This window comes from Spermophilus citellus (genome assembly GCF_964194105.1).
Source record: "Spermophilus citellus genome assembly, chromosome: X".
NCBI classification, from domain to species: Eukaryota; Metazoa; Chordata; class Mammalia; order Rodentia; family Sciuridae; genus Spermophilus; species Spermophilus citellus.
The window spans coordinates 80,540,658-80,555,903 of record NC_138190.1 but is presented as its reverse complement, the minus strand read 5'-3'; the positions used below and the strand labels follow the sequence as shown (position 1 = coordinate 80,555,903).

General features: G+C 33.0%; 1 protein-coding gene across 21 annotated transcripts in view; it reads right to left on the bottom strand.

The window, feature by feature from the left end:
• LOC308639592 (transmembrane protein 182-like) overlaps positions 1-15,246 on the bottom strand; it is a 569,067-nt gene that overhangs the window by 528,586 nt on the left and 25,235 nt on the right. For all 21 annotated transcript variants that reach the window (XR_014020074.1, XR_014020075.1, XR_014020076.1 and 18 more), the window contains exons 3-4: positions 9,569-9,667; positions 4,165-4,302 (exon numbers count right to left, since the gene is read on the bottom strand). Coding sequence is in view for 15 of the 21 variants with exons in the window: in XM_081277828.1 (XP_081133954.1) it covers positions 4,165-4,302; positions 9,569-9,667 (237 nt within the window). In the remaining 6 variants the exon portion in view is untranslated. The remainder of the gene's footprint in view (positions 1-4,164; positions 4,303-9,568; positions 9,668-15,246) is intronic.

Genomic DNA, 15,246 nt, shown 5'->3' with positions numbered 1-15,246 from the left:
CATCATGTACAACCACAAAAAAGACAAGTTATACTCCATGTATGTAAGATATGTCAAAATACACTTCTACTTTCATACATAAAAGAACAAATAAAAATATCAATAATACAAAAATAGAAATTAAAAAAAAAATAATTGTTCATTATAGAACTTTTCTGGGTATATGTCTCTAAGAACAAGCATTAATAAATTGCAAGGTCTCATTTCATTATTTCATGGGACCACCATTGTATTATAAGCCATGAATTCAAAGAAACCAAATTTCTTTTTTTTTAAAGAGAGAGTGAGAGAGGAGAGAGAGAGAGAGAGAGAGAGAGAGAGAGAGAGAGAGAGAATTTTCAATATTTATTTTTTAGTTCTGGGCAGACACAACATCTTTGTTGGTATGTGGTGCTGAGGATAGAACCCGGGCCGCACACATGCCAGGCGAGCGCGCTACCGCTTGAGCCATATCCCCAGCCCCAAAGAAACCAAATTTCAACAAGACAATAACTAATCAGTTAATGTATTTTATACTCAGTGTTGAATTAGACAGTATAGCAGATAGATAACATAACACCAGACTTCCATCCTAAAGGAAATTAAAATATTGTGGAGATAAGACTTCATGAGGGAAGGTTAGATGTACTTTGAAACTTGAGAAATACACACAATTTTGTAAATGCATAGAGAAGAGAGAAGATTGTATTAGCAGGCTGTGGGAAGCCAACCTTATGGGTGACTGAGTTACACTCCCCAGCTGGGTGCTGAGGCGCTCAGTCACAGAAATGGGTGTGTCTTGCTACAGCCCCATGGGTGAAGCTATGCTCACCTGTTCCTTTGTAATATAACCCCTTGCCCTGTTTAGGATAGAATCTTCCATGGAAGTGCCTTGTGTGTGTCCCCTCCTCTTACTGTGCCCTTGGGTGTGGCCTACCCAGGTGTCAGTCAACCTGCTGACAGTGGACATCATGAAGATAGACTCAGCCCCCTGAACCCTGACCCCTTGCCTCATTTGAATAGCTTCTCCTCAATAAAATGGGTCAGCACGTGCTCTCTCTCTCTCTCTTTCTGCAGACCCTTAAGGTCAGAGGAGCCGTCACAGTGACCCCAAAGAAAAAGGTATTTGTGTCTCTTGTGTGGTTATTTCGTGCAGCCAAGTTAGCCCAGTTTAACTAGAGTGACCCCTGAGCCTTTTAGTCACGGGAACAGAAACCCGGCAGCAGGCTATTATGTATTAAATATGGAGAAAACTGAAAATTAATTCACATATACATGTATATAAATTATCTACTATTATTTTGGGAAATTAGTAGCATAATAAATTAATGATTTAAATGTCAAGATTTCAGAAAACATCATATATACATTATGAGATAAATATATTATCACATAAGTTTGGTGAGACAATTAGATAGCAAGAACCTTAACATATACATTTTTTCACTAAACTTGTAATATAAAATAATCCGTGATATACACAAAAATTGGACTCTCTCATGAACCTGTGTCTTCCCTCATCTCCTTTGTATCTCACAAGTCCTATTGGTTCCAATATGTGTATGTGTATATATGATTCATAATGCTCACCTAAAATTTAAATATATCTTAAAATTATTTACTTCTCTATTGCCACTCTCTACTCCATGCCACTATAACCTTTATATCAGACCACTCTAATGGTTTTTTGTTGTTTTTTTTTTTCAACTATTTAATCACAAAGCAGAAGGAATGATATTTTACAGGAAAATCAAAATATATTCCTCTTCTGATTAAACTATTTAATGACTTTTCATGGAAATAGAGAAAAAATGAAAAAGCCTGACCATGATCTGTAAAAAAGCAATGTTTATCTACCTTTTGATGACTCTGAAATTTATTTCATGGTACTCTATCCACTTACACCTAAACTCTATATATACTGAATATCTTTGAGTTTTTCTTCACCACCTTAAGGTCTCCCCATAATTCTGCTTGTTTCTTCTAGCACTCTCCACACAATGTGCACTGTGTTCCATGCCTCCAAGTACACAGACACACACACACACACACACACACACACACACACACAGAGACTTTGTCCCCATGTCTGTCCCAATCCAACATTCAGCTTGAATGTAAATATTACCTCCTCATAAATACTTTCCCTATCTATCTCATCCAAAATAGTACCTCTTATCAATATTTTGGTCTCCATAATCTTATTATTTTCTCTTCATCAAACTTATTAAAATTTTAATTACACATTTATTTACTTATTTTTGTCTGTCTCTTTACCAGATTCTAAATTCCATGCAGCAGGGACTTTACCTGATTTGTCAATCAATATTTATCCTATAGCTTTCACAGCATCATTTACCTAGTAAGTGCTTAATAAGAACTTGTTTCATGAAACAGTATACAGGGACATTTATTATTGCAAATACAATAGCAATGAATGGAAACAAATTAAATCTCCAAAAAAGAGGTAAATGTAAGATGAATTATGATAGAACTAGGTGTGATAATGCATGTCTGTAATTTTGGCACTTCAGAAGACTAAGGAGGATTACAAGTTCAAGGCCAGTGTGGATAACTTAGTGAGATTCTGCCTCAAAAAGTAAAAAATAAAAGGGCGTGGAATGTAACTCAGTGGTAAATCTCTCCTGAGTTCTATCAACAGTACCAGAAAATGAAATAAATTGTGATAAGAATAAATGGTAGAATATTATGCTGCTATAAAAGATCATGTTACAAAGATTAATGATAATATTAGACACAACTGATGTTTTTTTTTTTTTTTAAAGAGAGAGTGAGAGAGGGGAGAGAGAGAGAGAGAGAGAGAGAGAGAGAGAGAGAATTTTTTTTTTTTAATATTTATTTTTTAGTTCTCGGTGGACACAACATCTTTATTGGTACGTGGTGCTGAGGATCGAACCCGGGCCGCACGCATGCCAGGCGAGCGCGCTACCGCTTGAGCCACATCCCCAGCCCCACAACTGATGTTTAACTACTAATATTTGGCATAATCCCCAGAATATTTTAACAAAATAAGTATATATATAAGAAATATATTCGATTAGCACACATTAAAATATTAATATTGGTTATCTGTAGATTGTGAGTTTATGGGTGGCCTTTGCTTTCCAATTTTTCATAGTTTTCTATATTTACAAATAAAAATAAAATTATTAAAGTTAAAACACCAAAGTTTCATCAATACAAGGAAAGCAAATATGAATATAGTAAAAAATAAAATGCCGCCTAACATTTTGAGGAGTTTTTTTTGCTAAATATTAGAAGTTTAATTTATGTCAAATTTATTTGTATGTAAAGCACTCTTTTCTTAATTGTATAATCAATGTATAAGATAGTTCATTTTAGTCTTATGAAAGGAATCATGTAGGAGAGTATATCGATCTATTAAGGAGTCAGAATACACTGTATATTTTTCTGTTTAAAAAATATTATTTAGTGAGCTGGGGTTGTGGATCAGAGGTAGAGTGCTTGCCTAGTGTACAAGGCACTGGGTTCAGTCCTTAGCACCACATAAAAATAAATAAATAAATAAAGGTAGAAAATATTATTTAGTTATAGTTGGACACAATATCTTTATTTTGTTTATTTATTTTATGTGGTGCTGAGGATTGAACCCAGGGCCTCACACAAGTGGGACAAGCACTGTTCAACTGAGCCACAACACCCCTGTATATTTTTCTTTATATGACATGTTTTATTTTCTAAAAATTCTATTTTTACCCATAATAATGTCATCTTAAAATCTATCTTACACACTGAATAGTACTGCCAATAAATAAATAATTGGAGGAGGCTCTAAATGTTTCAATATGTCACCTGTTTAGAGGGGGGAAACCAAAAATCAGGATTTTAGAAATAGGTAAATAAGTTGTTAAACATGATATTTCTCACCACCACTAAGTAAAAGTTCACATATGTTGGAAAAAACAACAAATTTTATATTAGGGCACATATCAAACTCATCAGCATTTATTCATTTACATTTTATTTCTTATTAATATAGTTTCTATTCATGCAAAAGTTATATAAAGACAAACATGCATACATGCACATGTGCACTCTCTGTCACATGCACATGCACGTGCGCTGTGTGTGTGTGTGCGCACACACACACACACACACAAAGAGTTTTCTGGTTATTAATTTGTCCTCATAGTTACTACATACCTGATATCATCAGAAAGCCACCTCCAATTTTGTAACATCCAGCATTGGCAAAGGGCATACCACACACCAGCAGAAATCCTCCAGCCAGACCAGAACCAATACCCAGTATAATAAAGATCGTCCAGAAGCCTCTGTACACTAGAGAATGAGAAGAAAAATACAAATATTAGAGTATTCTGTAAATTATGACTAAACCGTGAAAATAAACTATCACTTGGTGGAATGTGATGGATATCATTATCCAAAATACATGTACAAAGACACGAATTGGTGTGAAAATATTTTATATACAGCCAGAAATATGAAAAATTGTGCTCTATATGTGTAATAAGAATTGTAATGCAGTCCGTTCTCATTTATTTTTTAAAAAATCAATAAAAAGTACACCAATTAAATTATACTTCTGTACTAGAGGAATGGAGCTTCAAAATGCAGATTATTTTAAGTGATAGGAAATAAAATTATATTTTTGTAACCGCAAAAAAAAAACTATCACTAATTATCAGTATTAGTTTGTTTTTTAGTTTCTAGCTTCATAGTTATTTGTGTAAAAATTCTTTACCTAACTTTCTATACATCTTTAAAAACACAATGCAGATTATTCTTCTTACTAGATGTCTTCTCTTACTGATATGGTTTTGGTTAGAGGCTCCTCTGATGTGTGACCATAACACCCTTTCACTTACCTTTTTAAAGAAATATATCATACTAGACTGTAATTCTCTGTTTTCTTTCTTGTATCATTCAATAAGCTAAGAGTTCCTTGATGGGAAAAATTCTATTTTATTTATTTCCAGTGCCTGCAAATTCCTGGTGCATAGCAAAGCTTAAAAAAAATACTTGTTAAACTGAATCATATGCCTTGTCTCAGTTTCAATTCTGCAAGGATGAAAGGATAAGCACAGGATTATTTTTATTTATAGCGGGCTCCCTAACTCTAAATTCTCGGATGACAACTATTCTATAAACTCGTGACTTTGATTCCCATGTATAGAAAATAAACCTTAAACAAGACTTCAAATTGAGGGATTAGAAAACAGCAGTACCTGATTCCTAATCCTTTGACCATGCCTTATGCTTCCCTTCCTTCTTACACAAAATTTACCTGTTCTTTCAGTGTCTTTTAAACTTTGTTGATTTTCTAAACAATCCATCCTCCTGGTGACATGCAATTGTCCCTGTCCTTCCACTAGCCTTTCTGAGTAGATGAAGACCTATGGCAGGAGGGATATGTGAGCAGACTGGATTTTCCCCAAAACTATTCCATATAAATATATTTTAAATACAAATGAATTTCCAAAAAACCTAAAGCAAAGAAATATGGAAATCAAGAGAGCATTTATCTTATCATTTTTATGATGTTCCAATTGCCATTTTGAGGGAAATTAATACATAATATAAAGTGAAGTGAACAAGTGAAGATGATTCTCCGGGCTGTGAAATGAAGTAAATAATTTTTGAAGTATCTATATCATTCAGGAAAGATTTAAAATTCTTCAGTATTCCTAAATTCCCCAGAATAAAATTCAGTACTTTGTTTACATTTTAGTTGCAATGAAAAATACATATTCTTCTGTATCATTGCTTTGAATTTTTCTCTCTACAACTGAAACAAGTTTCAGATATTATCTTTTATCCCTACACATTCTAATATCTGGGAGGTTAGAAATTTAAATCAAGAGCTGCCAAACTGGGAGAATTAATTTAGGACAGATTGGGAAGTGAAATTGACATATAACAATTGACAATATTCTCTCTAATTTGCACATATTGACAATCTTTAAACTCTTTTAGAGAATTAGCACAGTCCAGCATCCATCCACTAATTTTTTTTTTTTCTGATCAAGATTGGCCTTTGGGTAAAATCCATTAGCCATATCTTGATTTGTTTTGTTTTTATTAGAGCTTTATAGTTATACATAATATTAGGGTGCATCCCAACAAAGTCATACATACATGGAAATTGATTTCAGTTCCTGATCCCCTCTTTTCCCTCCTGCCCTCCCTCCTGTTTCCCTTCCCATTCCTCTACTAGACTTTCTTTCAGCACTCTATTAATTTACATTTGATTGGTTCTTTGTTATCCTATCCTTCTCTCCCCCTTTCCTTTAATTTACTCTTGCTTCCACATAGAGAGAAATCATTCAATCTGTGAGTTTCTGAATTTGTTTAGTTTTTCTTAACATGATATTCTCTATTTCCATCCATTCACTGGCAAATGCCATAATTGCATTTATTCTTAAAACATCCACTCTTTGAAAGAAGTTCTTTGACGTATCTGATACTGAGAAACTCAGGACAATTAAAAAGACTATATTTAGCTATTTTATTGATTGTAAGTGACAGTAACCTATTTTGAATAATGCAGGTATCTCTGAGATAGAAATATCATCAGAAACAGGAAGGGGCAGGGAAGAGGATTCAGACAATATTCCCTCAAATTTTGTGACAAAAATCATGATATTTTTTCATTTCATGAGAATATGGTGTTAATATTTAATTCAAAGGTGAACATGTTTGCTTATTCATCTTTCTAGTGTTCCCAGAACAAAAGCCAATTTCAATTCTTCAATGAATAAGAAATAAACAATCACTTCTGTTATCAGTTCCAAAAGGAAACAGTGGAGAAAAGCAAATGCAATGTAAAATGCCTCATATATGGGAATGTAATCCACAAAATTATTAACACTTGCTGTTTTTATTGGTGGCCATGGTGCATTTTTTAAAATTGTTTAATGTGTATCTGAAAGTGAAATCTCTGCAAAAGATGGGCAATCTGTAATAAATTATTGGTCTGGCTGAATCTCAGTTTTACCAGAAGTAAAATGGTTATACAGAGTAATTGTGATAATGGAATAAGTTTTATGTAGACACATAGTGTTTAATAAATAATAACTGATTGATGTTATTATTATCAGTATTATTTCAACCAAACTGCCATTTTATTGCATTTCTTTTGGAAATTAAAACCGTAAAGCTCTCATGGAAACAAGGGGAAACTGAATTGTTCTTTTTTGTTTTTTCTTTAACTTGTATGCTAAGGGAATAGAACAGTGGAAAGAGCAATTTGCCAGGAATCAGTAGAGTTGCTTGCATGCATATGTTGGTTCTGTCTGTCTTGCTTGTGGCCCTGAAAAAAAAATCCATTGGTGCTATTTTCCTTCATTTTTCACTCTCTGTCAGAATGTAAATGATAAATTTTGTTTATCCCTACCTCTCATCCTCTCAGGGCACAGTAGGACAATTTGGTGTTGATGGTTCCATGGACATGTTTTTTTCAGAATGAGTATTGAATGAGGATACACATCCACACCCACCTACTCACACACACACAGATATATATATATATATATATATATATATATATATATATATATATATAGTATTATGTATAATAATTATGTAATAATAGTATTATGAATATTATATATATTATACATATAATATTCATAATACTAACTCAATGCCTGGACCATACTAGGTACTCAATAAGTATTTATTATCATTATCATCTTTGGTTGGTTCATTTTTACTTAGAATGTTGATAATTTTGATTCATCTAAAATAATAATACCAAAATAAATAATTAATATTTTTATTACTATAGCTGAGATAAAGGAATGGGGGTTTATTCAAAAAGTAAAACTGTATGTTTTGAACCTTACTTAGAAAAAATTATAGATGAACTGCATTGTTTGTACTTTAGTCCATGTAATAATGCTGTAGGACAAAAATAGCATATAAACAGATAACCTAAGTTATCCTTATTAAAATGGTCCTATCAAAATCTCATATATTGGGGCTGGGGATGTGGCTCAAGCGGTAGCACGCTCGCCTGGCATGCGTGCGGCCCGGGTTCGATCCTCAGCACTACATACAAACAAAGATGTTGTGTCCGCCGAGAACTAAAAAATAAATATTAAAAAAAATTCTCTCTCACTCTCTCTCTCACTCTCCTCTCTCACTCTCTCTTTAAAAAAAATCTCACATATTGACCAAAGTTTTATTTTTTTATACCAGGTTATTTAACCGAGGGGTGCCCAGCCACTAACTTATATTCATAGGCCTTTTTAAAACAATTTTTATTCTGAATTAGGATCTCAATAAGTTGCTTAGGTCCTCACTAAATTGTTTGAGACTGTCTTTGAACTTGTGTTACTCCTGCCTCAGCCTCCTAAGATTCTAGGACTACAGGCATTCACTTTTTTGGCATTAATTATGATGATAAAATGAGGTAATGGATGTGAAAGTCCTGTGTGAGATTGTAATTAATGCTAGAAAGTATATCCTATGTGCTTCTTGATTACCTTTTAGTTGGTTTTAATGTAAAGTAACTATAGTAGATTGTAGGTAATATAATGTGTAATCTTGGATACAATATAAGTATAACCAAACAGAGGGGAAAGGAATTTATTAAATAAGATTTTTGAATACTGATTATTTTTAATCTGTTTGCTGAATATATGCAAATTTATACTTTAACTTATGAAGAAATTCTCTTTTTTCCTGTTCAAATATGGTCAGCTTTGTGTATCTGTGTGTTCCAAATTTACATATTAAAGTAATCACAAATTGAAAATAGATGAAGAAAAACTGCATGCATGCTAACCAGGCACAGATTTTTTTCTGTCATTATTAATTTAAAATACAGCACTGTTTGCATAGCTTTCTTCATTTTATTAGGTATTTTACATAATCAAGAGATGATTTAAGTGTATAAGAATATGCATAGATTACATGCAAACGTTGCTCCATGTTATATAAGTGATGTGAAAATCTTGTATTTTGGTGTCCTTGAGGAATTAGAATCAATCCCTTGTTAATTTATAAATTAAGTGTTAAAAATTCAAATTTGTGATATTCTGATAGAAATATGATTCCATCTAATCTCCAAATCTAGGGAATGGAAGTAGAGCAAGTTTCTGAATATTGTAAGAACAGGTATTAAAGAGAAATTTGAATTCCCTTGCTCAATTCTATTTTGGATCAGAGTAGCATTAAGAGCAACAATTTAGAATAAAAATTACTTAACACTTACTTTGGGTTCCACCACTTTGAACGTTTCTGAATATCAGTTTCCTCATTTATTAAATGGTTCTATTAGTATCTAATGTAGTTCGTGTGAGTAGATAATTACATCATTTTTTACTTAGATTCACACTTACTAGATTTTTAAATTTTGTTCTCTTTTCTTTTTATTTTAACTTACATAGAATACCTGCTATAGGATAATTGTTCAGATGAAATCTATTTTGTAACTGGACTCCAGAAGCAAAGATAACAAACTTAGTCCAAAATCTAGCATGAATCATTGATTTAATCAAAACTATATAAACTCTTAATAGTCATATATCATTGTAATATACAACATGGATCCCAGTAATATATATTTTTTTAAACTCACCTGTAGTTGCATCAAAAGAAGGATGTGGGAAAGGCCCAACAGCAATTGGCATAGGAAAGAGATACCCAGGAATACAGCGCTTGGGGTGAGGCTGGTTCACTGCCAGAGAAAAAGTAAACCCTATTTTTAATTATAAGATTTTGAAAATTAAATTCTAATCCCTTATACACCTTTCAATTCAACAAAGTATTTGAAGAACTGAATAAATAATAAGTAGAAGTACTTCATTTTGTAGCTAATACTGGTGGGATACAAAGAAACGCCCAAGGTCATATAAAGAAAGGTAGAAATTGGGATACAAATATCATAGGTCTCATTTAATGCCTTATAAAAATCTTGTCTCCTATGATATTTTGTGTGCTTTCAATTAAAGTCATTAAAATTTAATCAGCTTTTAGTATGTTCTTAAAACAACTAAGGTAGATGTCGTGTGGACTATTAAGTCTCCAGCTTTATACAGATTACAACCTACTGATAGAAATAGAAACACATATCCAAGGTGGTGTAAATAATTATAGTCTGTCTTAAATGACATAAAATGTATCAAGGCTATTATCTTAGGTTTGTAAGAGGAGAAAGAGATTAATTTTAATTGAGAGTTTCAAAGAAAGAATTACAAAAGTTGTAGAATTTCATTTTGGCCTTGGATGATGAGAATGCATTCATCAAGTGAAAACAGAAAAAGGAAATTCTAGATAAAATATAGGGCACAAGCATAGGAAGTGACCCAGCAAAGTAGCAAGCAAATTTGGTGTGGAAAGCCTAAATTTTGACAATAGAAGTGAAATAAAGCTATTTCTAGTTTTCAAAAAGTGCATTGAGCATTACAGGAACAAACAACAGCTACATATTTGTCCAAATAGCATAGATACAATACCCATTTTATTTTCTAAGAGACAATTCAAATTAATGGAAGTTTTAGATATCCACCTAAAAATTAAAAAATATACAATATGATACAGGTCAAACATCGTGGAAGTAAGTTAACTGTTTGTATGTCAGGTACCATGATAATCATGTAATAGATGACAAAATCAGTGTGTCCAAAAGGTCACAAGGATGAGTTAAAACTAGCACAGTGAAATTTATTGTAAAGTCATGCTCTTAATTTCTAAAAGCTACTTGCATTCTATATGGTAAGAAACACATGGATAAAGAAAATAATGTAAAATTAATATAGCTACTCTACAAAATTCACTATAAACTAAATATGGCTTAATTGTCAATTACATTAAACAAAAAGTTAATGCCATTTGAGTCGCATGAATTGAGATAGAGTGACTTATCACTATAAATATAGGAGATAAGTCACATCTGGGGCACATTGCTAATGATAGGTGCCACATTTTTAAAGGGACATGAGCAAATTAGAGTACAAAGAAGAGTGAATAGACCAGCTACAGAATGAGAATATTATTCTGTTAGAAACAATAGAATAAAATTAGGATATTTAAGAACAGAAATACATGGTTGAGATGAAAATGAAAAATAGATGAATAATAATGCTCATTAATCACTTGAGGAGCTACTGTGGATAGAAGTGACTGACTTGTTCTTGTGGCTCCAAGTGGCAGAATGAAATTCCATGGTCATAGATTTCAGAAAGACTGATTTTTGTTTAATAATAAAAGACACGTGCTGTAATTATAGCTGTCAAACATTACAATAGTGCATTTAATGAAAGAAGCTAAGCACCCTTCAATGAAGGTAATGAAGAATAGACTTGATGGCTACTTGTCAACATGTTAGAGAAAAGATTCATGCATCATTCAGGTTGGGAGTTGGACTAGATAACCTGTAGGGTATCATATAACAGTAATGATCTCTGATTCTAGAAGCCCATGAAAAAACATGTCATCATAATAGAAGTGGATTATATCAATATTAATAACAGTATCTTGTTATGATTAATGATATACTGAGAATGTTAGATGCATTAATACAGTGTCTACTGATTTTAAAGTGTTTTATTGTTAGCACTAGCACTTCAAAATAAATGGACATTTTCTCCACTTATATTACTAAAGAATTCCCATTGAATTGATTATTGCTACACCCTGAATATTAAATTAATTTTCTATAATAAATGATTTTAAGATGTATCCCAAAGGAAAGATTTAAGATTTAAATAAAAGGTAGGTTATTAATTATAAGAAACCATCACTGTATCCCTTCATATGTATACAACAACTATATTTGACATACATTTCCTCACTAAGTTTAAGACTTAGGTCTGACATGTCAAGCCTGTAAATCAAACTTATGTATCAAAATATATAGAAAAAGTAAGATAGTGGCTCAGAGGAAACCACAATGCTGCAGCAGCTCTCCAAGAATGATTTAAAGCAGTAGTTCTGCAGCAACAAACTGAAGTAGGGAAATGAGTATTGGCAGGAGCATAATATGGTGGCAACTTGGTGATCTAGTATTCAGAAGAAAACCAAAAGTATTGGTCCCAAGAATAGGAAAATAATAAATAAAGATAACAGATGGTTGCAGTGTCAGGCACACTGTATCAAAGTGAGAGAGGGAAAGCTCTCCTTCTCCAAGAAGAAAGTCACTTCCCTAATGAACTTAAGTAAAATAGATTCTAATGAACATGTCTGCAACTGGAGAGCATGAATTCAGAAAAGTTTGGGTTATTTTTATTGGGGACAAAACATAGGAGTCTTTGGCTGAACACAGAATTTGTTATCTCCAACAGAGTTACCTTTAAACATCCAAAACCAGTTACATAGGCTATACTTTTCACTGGATCATTGGTGCCCAAACCTAGAAATATTCTGAGCATAGAAAAGGAACTTTTACCTTGCTGGGGCTCTGCAAAGTGAATTACAAGGGTGTTTTCTTTATAAAGGGGCACACTCACTAGAGTGATAAATGGTGTGGATGTCAGCGGGTTAGGGGTTTGAGTCTAAGAAAGATCAGAGGGAAAGTCTCAGGCTTACTCCCATGTCATACCACATGGACAGGAACAGTGCCTGCTTAGGAACCAATTTCCTCAACAAGACTCCCAAAGCACAAAAAGTAAAATCAAGAATCAATAAATTGGATGATATGAAACTAAATATTTCTTCACAGCAAATGAAACAATTAAGAACATGGAGACCCTAGAGAAGGGGAGAAAATCTTTGCTACATGCACCTCAGATAGAGTGTTAATCTTCAGGACATATTAAGAACTCAAAAACTTTAACACCAAAACCCCAAATAACCCAATCAATAAATGGGCAAAGGAACTGACTAGGCACTTCACAGAAGAAGAAATAAGAATGGTTTAAAAATATATGAAAAAATATTCAACATCTCTAGTAATTAGAGAAATCAAATCAAAACTACACTGAGATTCCATCTAACTCCAATTAGAATGGCAAATATCGAGAATACAAATAATAATAAATGTCCAAAAGAATGTAGAGAAAAAGATACATTCATTCATTGTTGGTGGGACTGCAAATTGTGCAACCACTCTGGAAAGTAGTATGGCAATTCCCCAAAAAGCATACAATGGAACCACAATTTGACCCAATTATCCAACACCTTGTTATATACCCAAAAGACTTAATATCAGCATACTACAGTGATGCAGCCACATCAATGTTTATAGCAGCTCAATTCACAATAACTAAGCCATTGAAACAATCTACATGCCCTTCAACTGGTGAATGAATAAAGAAAATGTGGTATAAAAAAACAATGGCATGTGGGCTGGGGTGTAGCTCAGTGGTAGAGTGCTTGCCTTGCATGTGTGAGGCCCTGGGTTTGATCCTCAGCACCACAAAAAAAATAAACAAATTTTAAAAAAAGATATTGTGTCCATCAACTAAATATATATATATATATATATATATATATATATATATATATATATATAAACAATGGCATGTTACTCTGCCATAAAGAAGAATTAAACTATGGCATTTGTCAGTAAGTGAATGGAACTGGAGGCTATCATGCTAAGTAAAATACGCCAGTCCCCCCAAGAAAACAAACACCAAAAGTTCTCCCTGATATGCAAAGAGAAACACACAATAAGGAGGGAGAGGGAAAAATAGTAATTCAGTGGATTAGACAAAGGGGAATGGAAGAAAGGGAGAGTGAATGGGAATAGAAAACACATTAGAGTTAATTGGGCATAACATTCCTATGTTCATATATGAATACAATACAAGTTTAACTCCACATCATGTATAAACACAAAAATGGGATTTTAATTATAATAAGTTAGACTCCATGTGGTTATACTATGTCAAAATATACTCTACTGTCATGTACCTCTAAAAGGAGCAAATTATTAAAAATTAAAAAAATACTCTTGTGGTTAAAGAAGTTCTAATGAACAAATTAAGAGAACAAATATAAAAGGTTAAATACCATTTCAATAAAGAGAGATTTTGATAATCACAAAATCAGAATTCCTGGAAATGAAGGACCCAATAATTTAAAAAAATCATTTGAAAGTGTCATCACCAATGGATTAGATTACATAAAAAGAAGAATTTTACTGCTTGAAAACAAGGTATATAAACTTTTCCACTCAGTAAAAGTTAAAGGAATAAAGTAAAAGTCCAGGGCTGGGGTTGTGGCTCAGCATGTACAAGGCACTGGGTTCAATCCACAGCACCACATAAAAATAAATAAATAAATAATGATATTGTGTCCATTTGCAACTAAAAATTTTTTAAAAATAAAAAGTAAAAGGCTACAATCACAATATACAGATCTCTAAAAATACCTTAAGAGACAAAATTTAAGATTTATTGATCTTCAAGGTGAAATGGTGATACAGTCTATTGGCATTAAGAAACTTTTCAGTGACAGTAGCATAAAAATTCCAAACCTAAAGAATGACATGGATATCCACATATAGGATATATACATAACATAAAAATACAGGTTCAGAAAAGAATCTCTCTTTACTCAGTAGTAAGTACAAAACCTCAATGAGCTGTGTTTGCCAAGGGGAACACTTCTATAGTAAAGATAACTTATGGAGGGCTGAGCGTGTAGCTCAAAGGTAGAGTGCTTGCCTAGTACTTGTGCAGCACTGGGTTCAATCCTCAGGACTGCATAAGTACTATAAAATAAAGGTGTTTTGTCCATATACAACTCAAACATTTTAAAATAGATAAACTATGGAGAATCCATAAACACAGGACCTGAGCTTGTATACAGCCACAAGGTTCTATTCCACTTTGAAAAGGTTTCATTAGAAGGAAGACAATCTGTAACAACTCATGACAATCACAATGACAGCCCAGAGCCCTGTATCCTGAATGCCAATACACAATAGAAACAACCAACAGTACAACACAACACCTCACCTCACCTCACCTGAGCTGTCAGATTCAATCCTATGAGCTGATAACCAAAATGATTTTAGGAAGTCCATAGCAACTAGGAAAGTGGATCCTGTACCCCAGCACCTCTGAAGGGATCCAAAGCCAAATAATACTAGACATCTTCTAAATGTCCCAAATCATAATGAAATACCAAAACTCTAAAATCAAAGTTGATCATATACGTACATCTCTCTTTATCTTGATTTACTAGTTGTTGTCTTAATATCCAACATTGTGTTCTAAACAACACCTTCCATGTAACAGATTCACAGTAACACATTTCCCTACCACCAACCCCATAGGCAATTACCAGATGCAAGCCATTGCTTCCTGGTGG